The sequence below is a fragment of the Bombina bombina genome, chromosome 2 (assembly GCF_027579735.1).
Source record: "Bombina bombina isolate aBomBom1 chromosome 2, aBomBom1.pri, whole genome shotgun sequence".
Lineage (NCBI taxonomy): Eukaryota > Metazoa > Chordata > Amphibia > Anura > Bombinatoridae > Bombina > Bombina bombina.
In genome coordinates this window covers 526,488,431-526,506,366 of record NC_069500.1, presented here as the reverse complement: position 1 = coordinate 526,506,366, position 17,936 = coordinate 526,488,431, and the positions used below count along the sequence as shown (strand labels likewise).

Sequence of the window (17,936 nt, the reverse complement as noted above, 5' to 3'; positions counted from 1 at the left end):
TCCATGGACTTAAAAGGAAAGATCTGCTGTCTCAAGGTTCCTTGTATCATCCGGTTGTCAAATCTCTGAATTTGATGGCATAGAGGTTGAATGCCTAGTTCTCAAAAACAGATGTTTCTCAGATTCTGTTATTTCTACTCTACTGCAAGCCAGAAAGCCTGTCACACAAAGAATTTATCATAAGATTTGGAAAGCTTACTTTCTTTGGTGTTTGTCTAGATGTTTTTCTTGGAAATCATTTAGAATCCCCAGAATTCTTAAGTTACTTCAGGATGGAATGGATAAGGGTTTATCGGCTAGTTCTCTGAAGGGTCAGATTTCAGCCTTATCACTAAGGAGAAGCAATGGCACTACTCTTATTGGTACAGAGGGAACTTTTTCGGTTCACGGCACACTTAATATTTCAAGATTTTTCCAAGGCACCCAAGTCAAACCATAGTTCTATATTACATACCTGACAGTTGCAGTGCGCTGTTGGTGGCTTGGTGCGATTAGTATTAAATGCAAATGATCAAACTTTTACACTTAAATTAATAAAATCATAAAGGAACCAGCAATAAACTTTTATTTGAAAAGATTCAACATCACAAAAATCACAAACAATTTATTCATAGGAATAATTAGTTAGACGGATGAGCCTGTTGTTCATTACACATCTTTTGAAATCTCGGAATCAAACTGGATACAGTCACCCTCATTTCCTGTTCCACGTTGATTTTCGCACGGTATTTGCTTTTTATCACAGCGGCCGCCGAAAACCCAGTTTCGCTGTGATAGGTGATCTTCAAAAACAGAATTTTTATTGCCAGAGAAATTAACTTCATTGGAGACCACAAACTGCTGCAACAAGAGGAAACTATCTTTGCCACCGTCTTCATTCATTTTTCTGAAAGCTGAAATCTACTTGGCCAATTTCAAAATGTGCATGTTGCCTCCCTGCAGGTAGAGATTCAACGCATTTAACTTTTCAAAAATATCACACAAGTATGCTAGGTTGACTAAAAAATCTGTTTCCACAAAGTGTTTGGCATACTCGTGTTTTTCTTCTTCAAGAAAAATGTAGATTTCTTGCAGTAATTGAAACGTACAGGGCAATATATTGCCACGAGCGAGCCACAGTGAGTGGCAGTAGTACAACAAAGACGTGTTTTCGGCTCCCATATACTCACACAATTTTTTGTAAAACCTTGCTTTCACTAGTCTAGTTTTTTATAAACTTTACCATTCACCACACATTCTAAAACCAGATTCAATGGAGGACTCAAATACTTTGATGCGAGTGCTTCTCTATGAACGAAGCAACGAGTCCACAATGCATCCAGAGCTTTGTTTCTGATAAGCGCCTGCAATCCTCCATAACGGCCGGACATTGAACGACCACCATCAGTACAGACACCAATGCACTTTGTCCATTCCAAATTATTTTCAACCATAAATGTTTCCAGGATATCAAACAAGTCTTGAGCCTTTGTACTTGCATTGATACTTTTACAAAAGAGAAGGTCCTCCACAATGTCATTGCCATCTACGAACCGTACATAGCAAATCAAATGTGCATCCTTGTTATTGTCCGTGGCCTCATCCAGCTGCAAGCCAAATTCCTCTCCTTTCAGTTTTTCAATTTATTGATCATTGAGATCCTCTGCCACGTGCTGAATTTTGCGACTGATAGTATTGTTAGACAAAGGCACATTTGAAAGCAGTTTCCCCGCAGATTCACCGATCATAATGTTCACCAAATCTATAGCAGCCGGAAGAATTAGTTACTTTGCGATGGTATGGGGCTTTTAACACTTCGCAACTCCATATGCAACCTTGTATGAGGCTAGCAGAGCATTGTTTGGTATTGACAAATGCCGATAAAAAGTACCTTGTTGTTGTTTTAATTCTTTTACCTTTCTGGTAAAGAAGTTGCGAGATTTACCAACCATGTTTCAATGATTGTTTTCTAAATGGCGTTTTAGCTTCCTTGGAATCATGCATTCTAGAGCCAAAATCTTCGAACACACTACACACTGTGGTCTCTCTTCACCATTGACATTTGTTGATGTAAAGCCAAAATCCATATAATTGTCATCATATTTATGATATTTCCACTTCTTCACACACCCGCCACTAGTTTTCGGTGCATCCTCTTAATTTTAAGTCCTAGGGGCCGATTTATCAATGTCTGGCAGACATGATCCGCTGTAGCGGATCATGTCCACCAGACATCGCTGAATGCTGTCAGCATTTAACATTGCACAAGCAATTCACCAGAACTGCTTGTGCAATGCCACCCTTGCAGATTTGTGGCCAATCAGCCTCTAGCAGGGGGTATCAATCAACCTGATCGGGCTGATTGATGTCCGCAGCCTCGGAGGAAGCGGACAAGTTAAGGAGCAGCGGTCTTAAGACCACTGCTTCTTAACTCCTGTTTCCAGCGAAACAGGAGTATTTGGCCCAATTCGGGCCATGATAAATCAGCCCCCTAGTGTGCTCATTAAATAAAAACTTGTCAATTTTTTAGGAAAAACAAAATTTATGCTTACCTGATAAATTTATTTCTCTTGTGGTGTATCCAGTCCACGGATCATCCATTACTTGTGGGATATTCTCCTTCCCAACAGGAAGCTGCAAGAGGATCACCCACAGCAGAGCTGTCTATATAGCTCCACCCCTAACTGCCACCTCCAGTCATTCGACCGAAGAGAAAGGAGAAACTATAGGGTGCAGTGGTGACTGTAGTTTAAAAATAAATAAAAACACCTGCCTTAAAATGACAGGGCGGGCCGTGGACTGGATACACCACAAGAGAAATAAATTTATCAGGTAAGCATAAATTTTGTTTTCTCTTGTAAGGTGTATCCAGTCCACGGATCATCCATTACTTGTGGGATACCAATACCAAAGCTATAGGACACGGATGAAAGGAGGGACAAGGCAGGCGCTTAAATGGAAGGCACCACTGCCTGTAAGACCTTTCTCCCAAAAATAGCCTCTGAAGAAGCAAAAGTATCAAATTTGTAGAATTTAGAAAAAGTATGAAGCGAAGACCAAGTCGCCGCCTTACAAATCTGTTCAACAGAAGCCTCATTCTTAAAAGCCCATGTGGAAGCTACCGCTCTAGTAGAATGAGCTGTAATTCTTTCAGGAGGCTGCTGGCAAGCAGTCTCATAAGCTAAGCGGATTATACTTCTTAGCCAAAAAGAAAGAGAAGTTGCCGAAGCCTTTTGGCCTCTCCTCTGTCCAGAGTAGACAACAAACAATGCAGATGTTTGACGAAAATCTTTAGTAGCTTGTAAATAAAACTTTAAAGCACGAACCACGTCAAGATTGTGTAATAGACGTTCCTTCTTTGAAGAAGGATTAGGACACAGTGACGGAACAACAATCTCCTGATTGATATTCTTATTAGATACCACCTTAGGAAGAAAACCAGGTTTGGTACGTAACACTACCTTATCTGCATGGAAAACGAGATAAGGGGAATCACATTGTAAAGCAGATAACTCCGAAACTCTTGGAGCCGAGGAGATAGCTACTAAAAACAGAACTTTCCAAGATAAGAGCTTAATATCTATGGAATGCAAAGGTTCAAACGGAACCCCTTGAAGAACTAAATTTAAACTCCATGGCGGAGCAACAGGTTTAAACACAGGCTTGATTCTAACCAAAGCCTGACAGAACGCCTGAACATCTGGAACCTCAGCCAGACGTTTGTGCAAAAGAATAGACAGAGCAGAAATCTGTCCCTTTAAGGAACTAGCTGACAAACCCTTATCCAATCCTTCTTGGAGAAAGGATAATATCCTAGAAATACTGACTTTACTCCATGAGTAACCCTTGGATTCACACCAATGAAGATATTTACACCATATCTTATGATAGATTTTCCTGGTGACAGGCTTTCGCGCCTGTATTAAGGTATCAATGACCGACTCGGAGAAAACACGCTTTGATAAAATTAAGCGTTCAATCTCCAAGCAGTCAGATGCAGAGAAATTAGATTTGGATGGTTGAAAGGACCCTGAAGTAGAAGATCCTGTCTCAGCGGCAGAGTCCATGGTGGAAAGGATGACATGTCCACCAGATCTGCATACCAAGTCCTGCATGGCCACGCAGGTGCTATCAAAATCACCGAAGCTCTCTCGTGCTTGATTTTGGCAATAAGATGAGGGAGCAGAGGAAACGGTGGAAACACATAATCCAGGTTGAAGGACCAAGGCGCTGCTAGAGCATCTATCAGTGCTGCCTTGGGATCCCTGGACCTGGATCCGTAACAAGGAAGCTTGGCGTTCTGACAATACGCCATGAGATCCAGTTCTGGTTTGCCCCAAAGTTGAATCAACTGCGCAAACACCTCCGGATGGAGTTCCCACTCCCCCGGATGAAAAGTCTGTCGACTTAGAAAATCCGCCTCCCAGTTCTCTACTCCTGGGATATGGATAGCTGATAGAAGGCAAGAGTGAACCTCTGCCCATAGAATTATTTTTGAAACCTCCAACATTGCTAGGGAACTCCTTGTTCCCCCTTGATGGTTGATGTAGGCTACAGTCATGATATTCTCCGACTGAAATCTGATGAACCTGACCGCAGCAAGCTGAGGCCAAGCCTGAAGAGCATTGAATATCGCTCTTAGTTCCAGAATGTTTATCGAAAGAAGTACCTCCTCCTGAGTCCATGAGCCCTGAGCCTTCAGGGAGTTCCAGACTGCACCCCAGCCCAAAATGCTGGCATCTGTCGTTACAATTGTCCAATCTGGCCTGCGGAAGGTCATACCCTTGGACAGATTGACCCGAGATAGCCACCAGAGAAGAGAATCCCTGGTCTCTTGATCCAGATTTAGTAGAGGGGACAAATCTGTGTAATCCCCATTCCACTGACTGAGCATGCAGAGTTGCAGCGGTCTGAGATGTAGGCGGGCAAACGGCACTATGTCCATTGCTGCTACCATTAAGCCGATTACTTCCATACACTGAGCCACTGAAGGGCGAGAAGTAGAATAAAGAACACGGCAGGAATTTAGAAGTTTTGACAACCTGGCCTCTGTCAGGTAAATCTTCATTTCTACAGAATCTATTAGAGTTCCTAGGAAGGAAACTCTTATGAGAGGGGATAGAGAACTCTTTTCTTCGTTCACTTTCCACCCATGAGACCTCAGGAATGCCAGAACAATGTCCGTATGGGACCTGGCGATTTGAAAATTCGACGCCTGTATCAGAATGTCGTCTAGGTAAGGGGCTACTGCTAAACCCTGCGGCCTTAGGACCGCCAGGAGTGACCCCAGAACCTTCGTAAAGATTCTTGGTGCCGTAGCTAACCCAAAGGGAAGAGCCACAAACTGGTAATGCCTGTCTAGGAAGGCGAACCTGAGAAACCGATGATGATCTCTGTGTATCGGAATATGAAGATAAGCATCCTTTAAGTCCACGGTAGTCATATATTGACCCTCCTGGATCATAGGTAGGATGGTTCGAATAGTCTCCATCTTGAAGGATGGGACCCTGAGAAATTTGTTTAGGATCTTGAGATCTAAGATTGGTCTGAAGGTTCCCTCTTTCTTGGGAACTACAAACAGATTTGAATAGAAGCCTTGCCCCTGTTCCTCCTTTGGAACTGGGTGGATCACTCCCATAACTAGGAGGTCTTGAACACAATGTAAGAATGCCTCTCTCTTTATCTGGTTTGCAGATAATTGTGAGAGATGAAATCTTCCTTTTGGGGAAGAAGCTTTGAAGTCCAGAAGATATCCCTGGGACACAATTTCCAACGCCCAGGGATCCTGGACATCTCTTGCCCAAGCCTGGGCGAAGAGAGAAAGTCTGCCCCCTACTAGATCCGTTACCGGATCGGGGGCTGATCTTTCATGCTGTCTTAGAGGCAGCAGCAGGTTTTTTGGACTGCTTTCCTTTGTTCCAAGCCTGGTTAGGTCTCCAGACTGGCTTGGACTGGGCAAAATTACCCTCTTGCTTTGTATTAGAGGAAGTTGAAGCTGTGCCACTCTTGAAGTTTCGAAAGGCACGAAAATTAGTCTGTTTGGTCCTTAATTTGTTGGACCTATCCTGAGGAAGGGCGTGACCTTTTCCTCCAGTAATATCAGAAATGATCTCCTTCAGTCCAGGCCCGAATAGGGTCTGCCCCTTGAAGGGAATGTTGAGAAGCTTAGACTTTGAAGTAACGTCAGCTGACCAGGATTTAAGCCATAACGCCCTACGGGCCTGAATAGCAAAACCTGAGTTCTTAGCCGTTAGTTTGGTTAAATGAACAACGGCGTCAGAAACAAATGAATTGGCTAGCTTAAGAGCTTTAAGCTTGTCAAGGATATCATCCAATGGGGTTTCTACCTGTAGAGCCTCTTCTAGAGACTCAAACCAGAAGGCCGCAGCAGCAGTGACAGGGTCAATGCATGCAAGGGGCTGGAGAATAAAAACTTGTTGAATAAACATTTTCTTAAGGTAACCCTCTAATTTTTTTATCCATTGGATCTAGAAAAGCACAACTGTCCTCGACGGGGATAGTTGTACGCTTAGCTAGGGTAGAGACTGCTCCCTCCACCTTAGGGACCGTTTGCCACAAGTCCCGTGTAGCGGCATCTATGGGAAACATCTTTTTAAAAACAGGAGGGGGAGAGAACGATACATCGGGTCTATCCCATTCCTTAGTAATAATTTCTGAAAACCTCTTAGGTATTGGAAAAACATCAGTGTAAACAGGCACTGCATAGTATTTATCCAATCTACACAATTTCTCTGGGACTATAATCCAGAGTTGCTAAAACCTCCCTGAGCAACACGCGGAGGTGTTCAAGCTTAAATTTAAATGTAGACATTTCAGAATCAGGTTGAAGTGTCTTCCCTGAGTCAGAAAAATCACCCACAGATAGAAGCTCTCCTGCCTCAGCTTCTGCACATTGTGAGGGTATATCAGACATAGCTACTAAAGCGTCAGAGAGCTCTGTATTTTTCTTAGCCCCAGAGCTGTCTCGCTTTCCTTGTAACCCTGGCAGTTTGGGCAATACCGCTATAAGGGTATGATCCATAACTGCCGCCATGTCTTGTAAGGTAAACGCTATGGGCGCGCTAGATGTACTTGGCGTCCCTTGAGCGGGAGTTATAGGTTCTGACACGTGGGGAGAGTTAGTCGGCATAACTTCCCCATGTCAATTTCCTTTGGTGATAAATCTTTTAAAGCCAGAATATGGTCTTTATAACTTATAGTAAGATCAGTGCATTTGGTACACATTCTAAGAGGGGGTTCCACAATGGCTTCTAAACATAATGAACAAGGAGTTTCCTCTATGTCAGACATGTTTAACAGACTAGTAATGAGACCAGCAAGCTTTGAAAACACTTTAATTAATGTGAAAAAGCAGAATATAAAAAACGGTACTGTGCCTTTAAGGGAAAAAAAACAAATACAAAAACTGCAAAACAGTGAAAAAAGCAGTTAACTCTATGAAATCTTTACAGTGTATATACTAGACTAAAATAGCATTGCACCCACTTGCAAATGGATGATTAACCCCTCAGGCTCAAAAACGAAGCAAAAAAACAGTAAAACCGTTATAACAGTCACAAGCAAACTGCCACAGCTCTACTGTGGCTCCTACCTTCCCATAAAACGACTTTTGTAGTAACCAAAAACCTTTACAGAGGTCCAATATGTCAGTGGACTCCTTCAGGGAAGCTGGATGTCTCAGAATGTAAAAACAACTGCGCAATTAGAGCGTGAAAATAGGCCCCTCCCACCATGCACTCAAAGTCAGAGGGCCTAAAAAAACTACTCCTAAGAGTAAAATAACAGCCATGTGGAAAACTAGGCCCCCAAATAAATATTTATCACCCTTAGTAAAAAACGTTCTTTATAAATCTTTTTTAACATACTAAGCCATAAGAGCAAGTAACATGAATATTACCCTTTACTGCAAGCACGATGCCAGTCGTTTATTAAATCACTGCAATCAGGCTTACCTTAAATATATCAGGCACTGTCAGCATTTTCTAGACTTCTTATCATCTCTCTAGAAAAAAATATACTGAACATACCTCAGGGCAGTTAATTCTGCCAGCCGTTCCCCCAGCTGAAGTTTTCCCATACTCTTCAGTTATGTGTGAGAACAGCAGTGGATCTTAGTTACAACCTGCTAAGATCATCAAAAACCTCAGGCAAAACTCTTCTTCTAATTTCTGCCTGAGGTAAAAACAGTACAACGCCGGTACCATTTAAAAATAACAAACTTTTGATTGAAGATAAACTACACTAAGTCACCACATATCTCTAGCTACTTCCCTTGTCGAGAGCTGCAAGAGAATGACTGGAGGTGGCAGTTAGGGGAGGAGCTATATAGACAGCTCTGCTGTGGGTGATCCTCTTGCAGCTTCCTGTTGGGAAGGAGAATATCCCACAAGTAATGGATGATCCGTGGACTGGATACACCTTACAAGAGAAATAAATATTAAACTATGTACTCGCAATCCAGTCATATATTCACGTGATAGCAGTAACTATAACTTGTTTACAAACCTCTTGCGTCATATGCATCTAAGTAAGTTCATTCGGGTCCATTGTAAATACACTTGTAACTTGTGTTTTAAGGTGCTGAGTATTAACCATATAAATTATATACAATTACAGCAGAGGCTGGACAGGATACTATAGTAAGCACTCTTCCCTCTATAAGGATAATTAAAATTTCAAACTTTAATGAATTTTATTAAAATGGATTGCAAATTTAAAAACAATTGCAGAAAGTAAGCATAAATATAGATAAAAAATACCCTCAATTGGTGAAGTATATTCATTATTAATGGGATGGCTTTAATAGTACAATTGGTTCTGAGAGATGTGGGTGAAATAGTTCCCCAGTGATTACAATTCAACCACTTTAATTAGTAAAAAGTATAGAGAGAAAACACGACACAGGCCTTTAGGCATAAGGTATTCTACCTCAATTATTTATACTGTGGAGAGTTTGTAATCATGTTGTTAATGCATAAGTGTGCAGCCAATATCAATTATAAACAGTAACCAAGTTATATCAATTAAGTATCATAGTATCAACTATGCTGTTCTCACTGATAATACAATGTTACATAGTAAGACTGTTTCTAACTTCTCATTAGTTACCCCTCTGTACAAATTAGTTAACTCTGCAGCGTGTTGATACACTGAGAAGCAGCCGTTAAATGAATATGGCCAATGCTGTTAAACTGAGCATTACATAGTCATTGTGTACATAAGACTGCGCCCAAAAGTTTCTGAATTATCAGCTCTGTCTTGTCATCATCCCTTCTTGGTTTTTCATCAGGATAAAGTGGGACTAAATATGCATTTCTTCCAAAGGTGGTGTCTTCAGAAAGTATTAATCAGGAAATGATTGTTCCTTTGCTTTGTCCAAATACTTCTAACTCTAAGGAATGCCTACTACACAAATTGGATGTGGTCAGAACCTTAAAATTTTATCTTCAGGCTACTAAAGATTTTAGACTGTCTTCTAACTTATTTGTACATTTTTCAGGTCCCAGAAAAGTTGTAAGGCTACGGCGGTGGCTTTGGAATCATAGCTCAAACAGACTATTCATAAGGCTTACTTGTTGTGGGAAAATCCCCTCCAAAAAGATTAAAGGGACAGTCTAGTCAAAATTAAACTTTCATGATTCAGATAGGGCATGCAATTTTAAACAACTTCCCAATTTACTTTGTACATTGGTAGTATTTTTGAAAAGCTAAACCTAGGTAGTCTCAAACTGATTTCTAAACCGTTGAAAACCGCCTCCTAGCTCAGAGCATTTTGAAAGTTTTTCACAGTAAGACAGTACTAGTTCATGTGTGTCATATAGATAACAGTGTGCTCACTCTTGTGGAGTTATTTAGGAGTCTGCACTGATTAGCTAAACTGCATGTCTGTCAAAAGCACTGAGATAAGGGGGCAGTCTGCAGAGGCCTGGATACAAGGTAATCACAGAGGTAAAAAGTATATTAATATAACAGTTTTGGTTATGCAAAACTGGTGAATGGGTAATAAAGGGATTATCTATCTTTTTAAATAATAAAAAATCTGGTGCAGACTGTCCCTTTAACTGCTCATTCCACTAGATCTGCATCTACTTCAAGAATGACATCTCCTTGGAAAAGATTTGCAAGCCGGCAACCTCGTCTTCTCTTAACACTTTTTCTAAATGTTATCATTTTGATACATATGCTTCTTCCGAAGCTTTTGGAAGGAAAATCCTTTAGGCCGCAGTGTCCATCAAATAGGAACTGCCATCTTTTGTCCCACCCATTCTTAACATGGACTTTCAGCTGGGTATTGTATCCCACATGGTATGGACACCTATCAACTCTCATCATCTTACAAAAGAAAAAAAAAATGTTTTGTACCGCTACATTTATTTATTCTGTTTTTTAAAGGGATATAAAACCTCAAATGTTCTTTCATAATTCAGAGCATGTATTTTTAAACAACTTTTTCATTTACTTGTATTATCTTATTTGCTTTGGCACTTATTTCCCTCTTGCCATTGGCTCACCTAGTGTGTTTAGCTACCTCCCAGAAGTGCATTGCTGCTCCTTCAACAAATGATAAGAGAATGAAGCTAATTTGTTAATACATGTAAATTTGAAAGTAGTTTAAAAGTGCATGCTCTATCTGAATCATGAGATTTGGGGGTTTTACGTCCCTTTAAGCTTTATATTGTAATGTGTGTGTCTCTTATTCACATCCAGAGAAGGCTCATAAGGCACCTGTATCTCAACCCTGCATCACTTACTAGTCTCTAAAACACAAGTGATTGCTTTGAACATGCAGCAGCCGCTAATCTGCTATTTTAGCTCAGGGGAGAAATGTTTGTGTTGCTAGAGGTAAGATCATAGATACATAGTCAAAATTATCTAACTAACCCCTCTGTGAAATCAGAATTTTATACAGTTTTAATGATCATCTAATATTTTTATGGTGACATATTTTAGCCTTTCATGGTGACATATTTTAGCCTTTCATGTCATCTGCATAAATTGTAAGATAGTGTAAATTGACAAAACTAATACATTTTATATTCTGATTTTCAAATAGTAATTATAAAGGGGCATAAAAGTGCAAAACGCAAATGCTCTAGTTTATTAGCACATTTTATTATTGCACAGTTGCTTGCACTGGATTAACCCCTGCAAACACTTTTAAGGTCAGCCCCAGAGCAGCAATGGACTACTAGGTGAGCACATCTGCTGAGCCAATGACAAGAGTCATATGTTGCATAGCCACCAATTACCAGATATCTCCCAGTAGTGTATTACTGCTCTGAGCATATTTAGGTATACCATGCACTACTGGGTGCTAGCAGAGCACTTTGGGATCGATTTATCAAACTGCAGCGGACATATGCGCCCCTGTCCACCGCAGCTCGCCTATGTGTAAGTCAATAAAAGGCAAATATGTGCAGCCACCAATTAGCAGCTAGTTCCCAGTAGTACATTGCTACTCATGAGCCTATCTATGTATGCTTTTTAACAAAGGATACCAGGCATGTGCATTCTGACTATTAGTTAGCAAATGAATGCTGAATATGGCAGCTGCTAGCAGCATTTGGCTATTTTCAGAGCTGGATTTCTTCTTGTAAAAGTGCAACAAACCAAGATCTGTGCAAATCTAGATCTTAGTGTGTTGCACTTTGACAGTAAGAAATCCGGCTCTGATAATAGCAGAATGCCACTACTGGCAGTAGGGTTGCCACCTCGGACATGTTTTCCTGGACACTTATTAGTAGGGTGACCATATTGCTGCTTTAAAAAGGGACAAATATGAATAATACATATGTCAGGGTTCGTATTCAAAACATTTCTTTAAACAGCCCTAAAAGCAGCCCTGGCATGTATTTTTCATATGTGCCCCTTTTTAAAGCGGCAATATGGTCACCCTACTTATTAGTTATGCAAGCTGTAGGGTAAGTATTGTGCCTCTGGACATCACAGGAAAAATGATGATGAACAGCACAACACATGTTCCTCCCTGCACACCCTGCAGCATGTGTAACTCATAAGTGTCCAGGAAAACATGGCAGCCATATTCAGCATTTGTTAGCTAAAGAATAGTCCAAATGCACATGGCTAAAGGATACCAAGACAAGGAAGCACATTTGACAATAGAAATAAATTAAAAAAACTTTTTTTTTTTTATAACAACATGCCCTATCTATCTGATTTACAAAAGAAAAGTTTTGAGTTTATGCCCCTTTAATTGCTCCTAAATATATATCATATGCATTTGGTTTATATATTTTATTTCAGGGACATTTGTTTTGTATATGTTACATATTATTTGATTTTACAGAAGATTATCATTTTCATGTTAGTAGGTGTTGTGGTTTAATTTATTATTTTATAGAAAATCTTAAAATTGCAGTTTCATCATTGCAAGCAAAATGGCAATTCCTTACGAATCGTGAGAGCGAAATCCTAATCAGAAAGACACGTTATTTCTTTAGGTATGTGAGCGCTACTCGTAATCTGATTTATTTTACAATATACTTTACATAATTTATCGTATTTTAAATATTTTCATTTGTTTCCTTCCTCACTTAATTTCCGGAAATCACGACGTCGATAAAACGGGACTTGCTTTTTTTCTCCAGGCCAACATGCTCTGTTTGTCTATACTAATGTAGATGACAAGCAGGCTGACCTATAGGTGAGCTGTATTTTGATTGTTCAGTACCAATTAGCTCTTGGTTTGTTCTAGGATCTCTGCTTACCAATTTGATCATAATTAATTAACAGCCTTTTGCGGATTGGTAGCCGCATGTGGCCACGCCTATTGTGGGTGCGGTCACACGATGATGGAGAGAGTAATAATGGCGGCGCCCGGGGTAAGTGAACCACTTTGAGTTTGTACACGTGACTTAATAATGTCTTATGTGCTATGGCTTACTTATTATCACCGTTCTGATCAGTATATAAATATATATGTATCCTTTGTTTACCCTGTTAAATGCGGTTAATACCTAAGCATGCTAGTAGTGTGTTTCGCGATTGTATCCATGTTAGCTCATATTTTGCCCAATATATCACATACCTCCCACTGGGTACTACTGACCATAGATTAATAATAAAAGTATTACAACTTTTCGATTCTATGTTTTAACCCCTTTGTCACCAGGAATTTTAAAGGAAAACTTGCCATATCCCAGAAATGATTTAGCATTTTTGCTAACACTCGATATAAACAGAAATAAGAGCCTTTTTTTAGATCCAATTTATTTCACAGTGAAAAGCATTTTGCAAAAAAGGTTCAGATTTGGGAGTTGTATGAAAACATATAAATAAATATATATATTAGACAACCCAAAGTATTGATAACATATGTGTCCATTTTGGTATGCCACTATTTGGCTGCCAAATACAATCATATAAAGAAAAATGTTAACTTCTTTGGGGTCCCCTTTCTTCAGAAACAGCAGACATGCATGGCTTTGCCATTTGTGTTTGGCAATTAGAAGGTGGCTAATTGCAGCTGTGCACAACACTTCAGAAGTGTGGTGCCCCCTGGTCACCATCATTTTAGGTACTGGCAGACTTTATGTCAGTATGCAGTTTAGGGCTTTTATTTATTTAAAACATTTTTTTTTTAATTTCATGTGTAGAGATCCCTCCCACCTCCTTAACTCCCCACAACAGCACTTTAACCCTCCCACTGATCCCCACCATGTTTGTTTCTGGCACATAGTCTATCCCTCTCCCTTCAAAACTAATTTTCTGTAGTGTAGGGATCCTCCCTCCCCTGATGTACCTCCCCTGATGTACCTCCCACCGGCACCAATGAATGGTTACAGACAGTGACACAGACTGTAACTCTCTGTAATGATAGGGCAATCTGGCTTCATACAGTAACAGAGCCCGATCAGATTGTTACATATCCTGTTGGCATAGGCCAAAATATTCAGATATTGACATTGCACCTCACCTGGATTTTTTGACTAACAAATGGTCTGCATACATTTGAATAATATTGTGTTGCAGTACCATTTTTATTTTTAGGACAGTTGTGGAATTTGGGGGCATGTACTTTTTGTAGGATTGCCAGCTGTTGTACATAAAAATACTGGATGATTAGGTGAAATAGGTAGATGTGGTTATGGTCAAATATAAGATCGGACCCTATGGTTTGCATATTCAGTCAGCAATATGTACAACTAGAGTATGTACTTCAAATTCTCATAGAAATTGAATAACAGATTATAGCAATATAATGAATGAAAGTATATTGCAAAGTTGTTTTACTAGGCTTAATTAAACATTATGTGGAATTCAAGACGTTTTATGCCTCTTTAAGGTACATACTTGTGCAAAAATAAAACACTCAAACAAAATAGACAATTTTATTTTTGTACTTGTGCTCATATGTATGATATATATTGTTAACTGCCACAAAGTTCTGCAGCAGCCACGATGCCAAGGGGTTTAGAATCCACAAGGCATCCATTGGTGCCCCCGCTTATTGCCAACAGCCATACCTAAAATTTAGCTTATATATGAAATAGGGCTGGCCAAACATTTCTGGCTTCTAAATGTATATTTGATGGTTTCTAGGTTTTGAACGAATTTGTCTAGCCCTGCATTAGAGCATTTTATTTTTACACTTGCATGTAACTTTAAAGGGACACTAAAACCCAATTTTTTTTCATTAACGATTCAGACAGAGAATGCAACTTTCTAATTTACTCCTATTATAAATTTGTCTTTGTTCTCTTGCTATCTTTATTTAAAAAGCAGGAATGTAAAGTTTAAGAGCCGGCCCATTTTTGGTTGAGAACCTGAATTATGCTTGCTTATTGGTTTGCTAAATGTAGCCACCAATAAGCAATCGGTATCCAGGGTGCTGAACCTAAAATGGGCTGGCTCCTAAGCTTTAAATTCCTGCTTTTTAAATAAAGATAGCTAGAGAACAAAAAACAATTTATAGTAGAAGTAAATAAGAAAGTTGCTTAAAATTGCATGCTCTATCTGAATCATTTAAAAAAAATATTTGAGTTTAGTATCCTTTTAAGTCTTGTGTGTGTGATTATTTTTTTTTTCTTATATATTGAGAGAGAAAAAAGAAAACAAATACATTTTAAAACTAGACACATAAAATATCAGACTGTACTGTACATTGAGAGTGGAGGAGCACTGGAGTAAAACTTACTTCTTTATTAATCCATACGTTAAAACACATGAATCATCATAAATCGAAGTTACAAAGACAAGTAACTCCTCTGAGTACCGTAAAATAGCTCACGCTTTTCGGCTGGGGCCATATTCATAGCTGCTCCAGTACTGTACACCTGGCAACCCATGTCCTGGGCAACTGTTCCAATGTTTGTTATTTTGACTTTGCTTGTTTTTTATTTTCATACGTGGTTAATGCCTTTTCAATATGGCCTGTCAAAAGAAACTATTTCACAGTGAAAACCATTTAGAAAAAATGTTGTAGCACATTTGGAGTTGATGACACAAAAAGAATCCAAAGCAGTCTCTGTCAGCTTGAAGTAAAAACAATCCTTTATTCTTTCAAATTTAAACATACACATGAGTTCATGGCAGGGTAAATCAGGCCGGTTGACTGGTCTTACGCGTTTCGGCGTAGTGCAGTATTCATAGACCTGCAAAATGCTAAGTCAACCAACTTTAAAAAGAGGCTGCTTTGCAGCCATTGGACAGGTGATCAACATATGTTGATGTCTTAAAGTGACTTCACCTCATGGAATACAACTGCCTGCAAGTGTTTTACTGCAAAAGTGGGTTACAATATAACTTTAATTCTATTATAGAATAGTTAAAGCTATGAGTGTTAAATATACTAGAGTGGTGTTATAAGCTCATAGGGTAATCCTACATTTCTGATACCACCTAAACACAATCTGTTTATAAGTAAAGCTTTATGCATAAGGCTTTCATGATATTTATTATTACCATTAGCTATTCTGCTAATTTAAATATCTAAAATAAACCGTGAGATGCTAAATGTTTGCTTTACAATATAATAGAAAGATACTCTATAGCAGTTCATTAGCCAACCACTTCTAGGGTTAAAAATGGAAACATTCATTATCTCTGAACATATATAAACACTCTGGATATACTGAGATGGTAATGTTTTCACCAGGAAAGTGAGCATTAGAAAGTTAAATCTAAAGCCAAAATCAGGAAAATAAAACCCAATACCATATTGTGTTGGCTAAAAGATGGTGGACATAGGAATATACCAATTCATAAAGTAGATACCCCCTTAATGTAAAAATATGTACCGTATATATACTGATTTGTTAAACAACCAGTATAGAAATGAAAATATAATAATTTGGGATAGCGATGGAAAAAATTCCTAAACATTTCCTCTCCGAAAGTAAGGGATAAATAACTCTACTAACTCTATAAAATCATGACATGGATAAACATTTTTGAATAGTATGTTATTCCCAATAATTAATTACATTGAATTCAGAATTGAATCCCTTGGGAATTTGCGTATCTAATTTAAAGATTAAAAAAAAACTCTTGTTTTGAGAGTAATCAATCTCTATCTTCTCCTCTAATGGGTATCTTCACATGTTCTATTGCCCTCCATTTGAAAGTGTTGGTATTTTGCTGGTGTACATCTAAAAAGTGTCTAGAGAGTGCGAAACAGCTTTTTTCATTGTGTATATAACCTAGATGTTCTCTGATACGTGTTCTCACGTCCCTACTCGTCATTCCCACATATTGTAATTTGTGTTCAGTACATGCTATGAGGTAGATCTCATAGGTAGTAGAACAGATAATGCAACCTTTGGTTTTAAATGTATGTCCTGTTACACAGGAGTAACACTCCTTGCCCACAATTAGGAAGTCACATGATTTACAGTGTGGATGATCACACCGATAAGTACCATTGGTAGACAACCAACAACTGGCACTGTTGGAGGACTTCAGATTGCTCAGGGAAAGAATATTACCAATGGTTAGGTTTCTTGAAAACACACCTCTGCAGCCATCTTCTACCACTTTTTTCAGTTGTTTATCACCATACAGTAATGGAAAATACTTTTTAATGATGGTACAGATTTCTGGATATTCTGATGAATATTTTGTGATAAATAGTGGCTGCTTAGTCTGTGTGTTTTTAAGTTTTGGTGACAAAATTTCTACTCTATTGAGGGTGCTTGTCTCTATAGATCTTATTGATTTGGTTCATTCTGTTCCCTCTGTTTTTGAACCTCTCCTTAAAGAGACAGTCAAGTCCAAAAAAAACTTTCATGATTCAAATAGGGCATGTAATTTTAAACGACTTTCCAATTTACTTTTATCACCAATTTTGCTTTGTTCCCTTGGTATTCTTAGTTGAAAGCTAAACCTAGGAGGTTCATATGCTAATTTCTTAGACCTTAAAGGCCGCCTCTAATCTAAATGCATTTTGATAGTTTTTCAGCACTAGAGGGCATTAGTTCATATGTTTCATATAGATAACATTGAGCTCATGCACGTGAATTTACCACAGAGTCAGCTCTGATTGGCTAAAATGCAAGTCTGTCAAAAGAACTGAAATAAGGGGGCAGTCTGCTGAGGCTTAGATACAAGGTAATTACAGAGGTAAAACGTTTATAATTATAACTGTGTTGGTTATGCAAAACTGGGGAATTGGTAATTAAGGGATTATCTATCTTTTAAAACAACAAAATTACTCTGTTCAAGAAAGTCATTGTTATCTGAGCAAAGACGTTTTGTTCTGATGAACTGGCTTTTTAGGATCCCTTTATAAACATGCTTGGGATGGGCACTTTTTGCATTCAAAATAGAATTACCTGCAATCTTTTTGCGATAGAAGTTTGTTTTGATTTGTCCCATCTTTACAGACCCGGACAATTCAATATCCAAAAAGAACATCTTTTCTTTGTCCCATTCATAGTTGAACATTACACCTGTGTCCTGTGCATTTAAGTACTGAA

General features: G+C 38.9%; 1 protein-coding gene across 1 annotated transcript in view; it reads left to right on the top strand.

Moving 5' to 3' along the window:
- The first annotated feature begins 12,752 nt into the window (after positions 1-12,752).
- The window catches only part of NGDN (neuroguidin), a 44,592-nt gene continuing 39,408 nt past the window's right edge, over positions 12,753-17,936 (top strand). Inside the window, exon 1 of the mRNA XM_053702323.1 lies at positions 12,753-12,842. Coding sequence (XP_053558298.1) covers positions 12,810-12,842 — 33 coding nt within the window. The 5' untranslated portion in view covers positions 12,753-12,809. The remainder of the gene's footprint in view (positions 12,843-17,936) is intronic.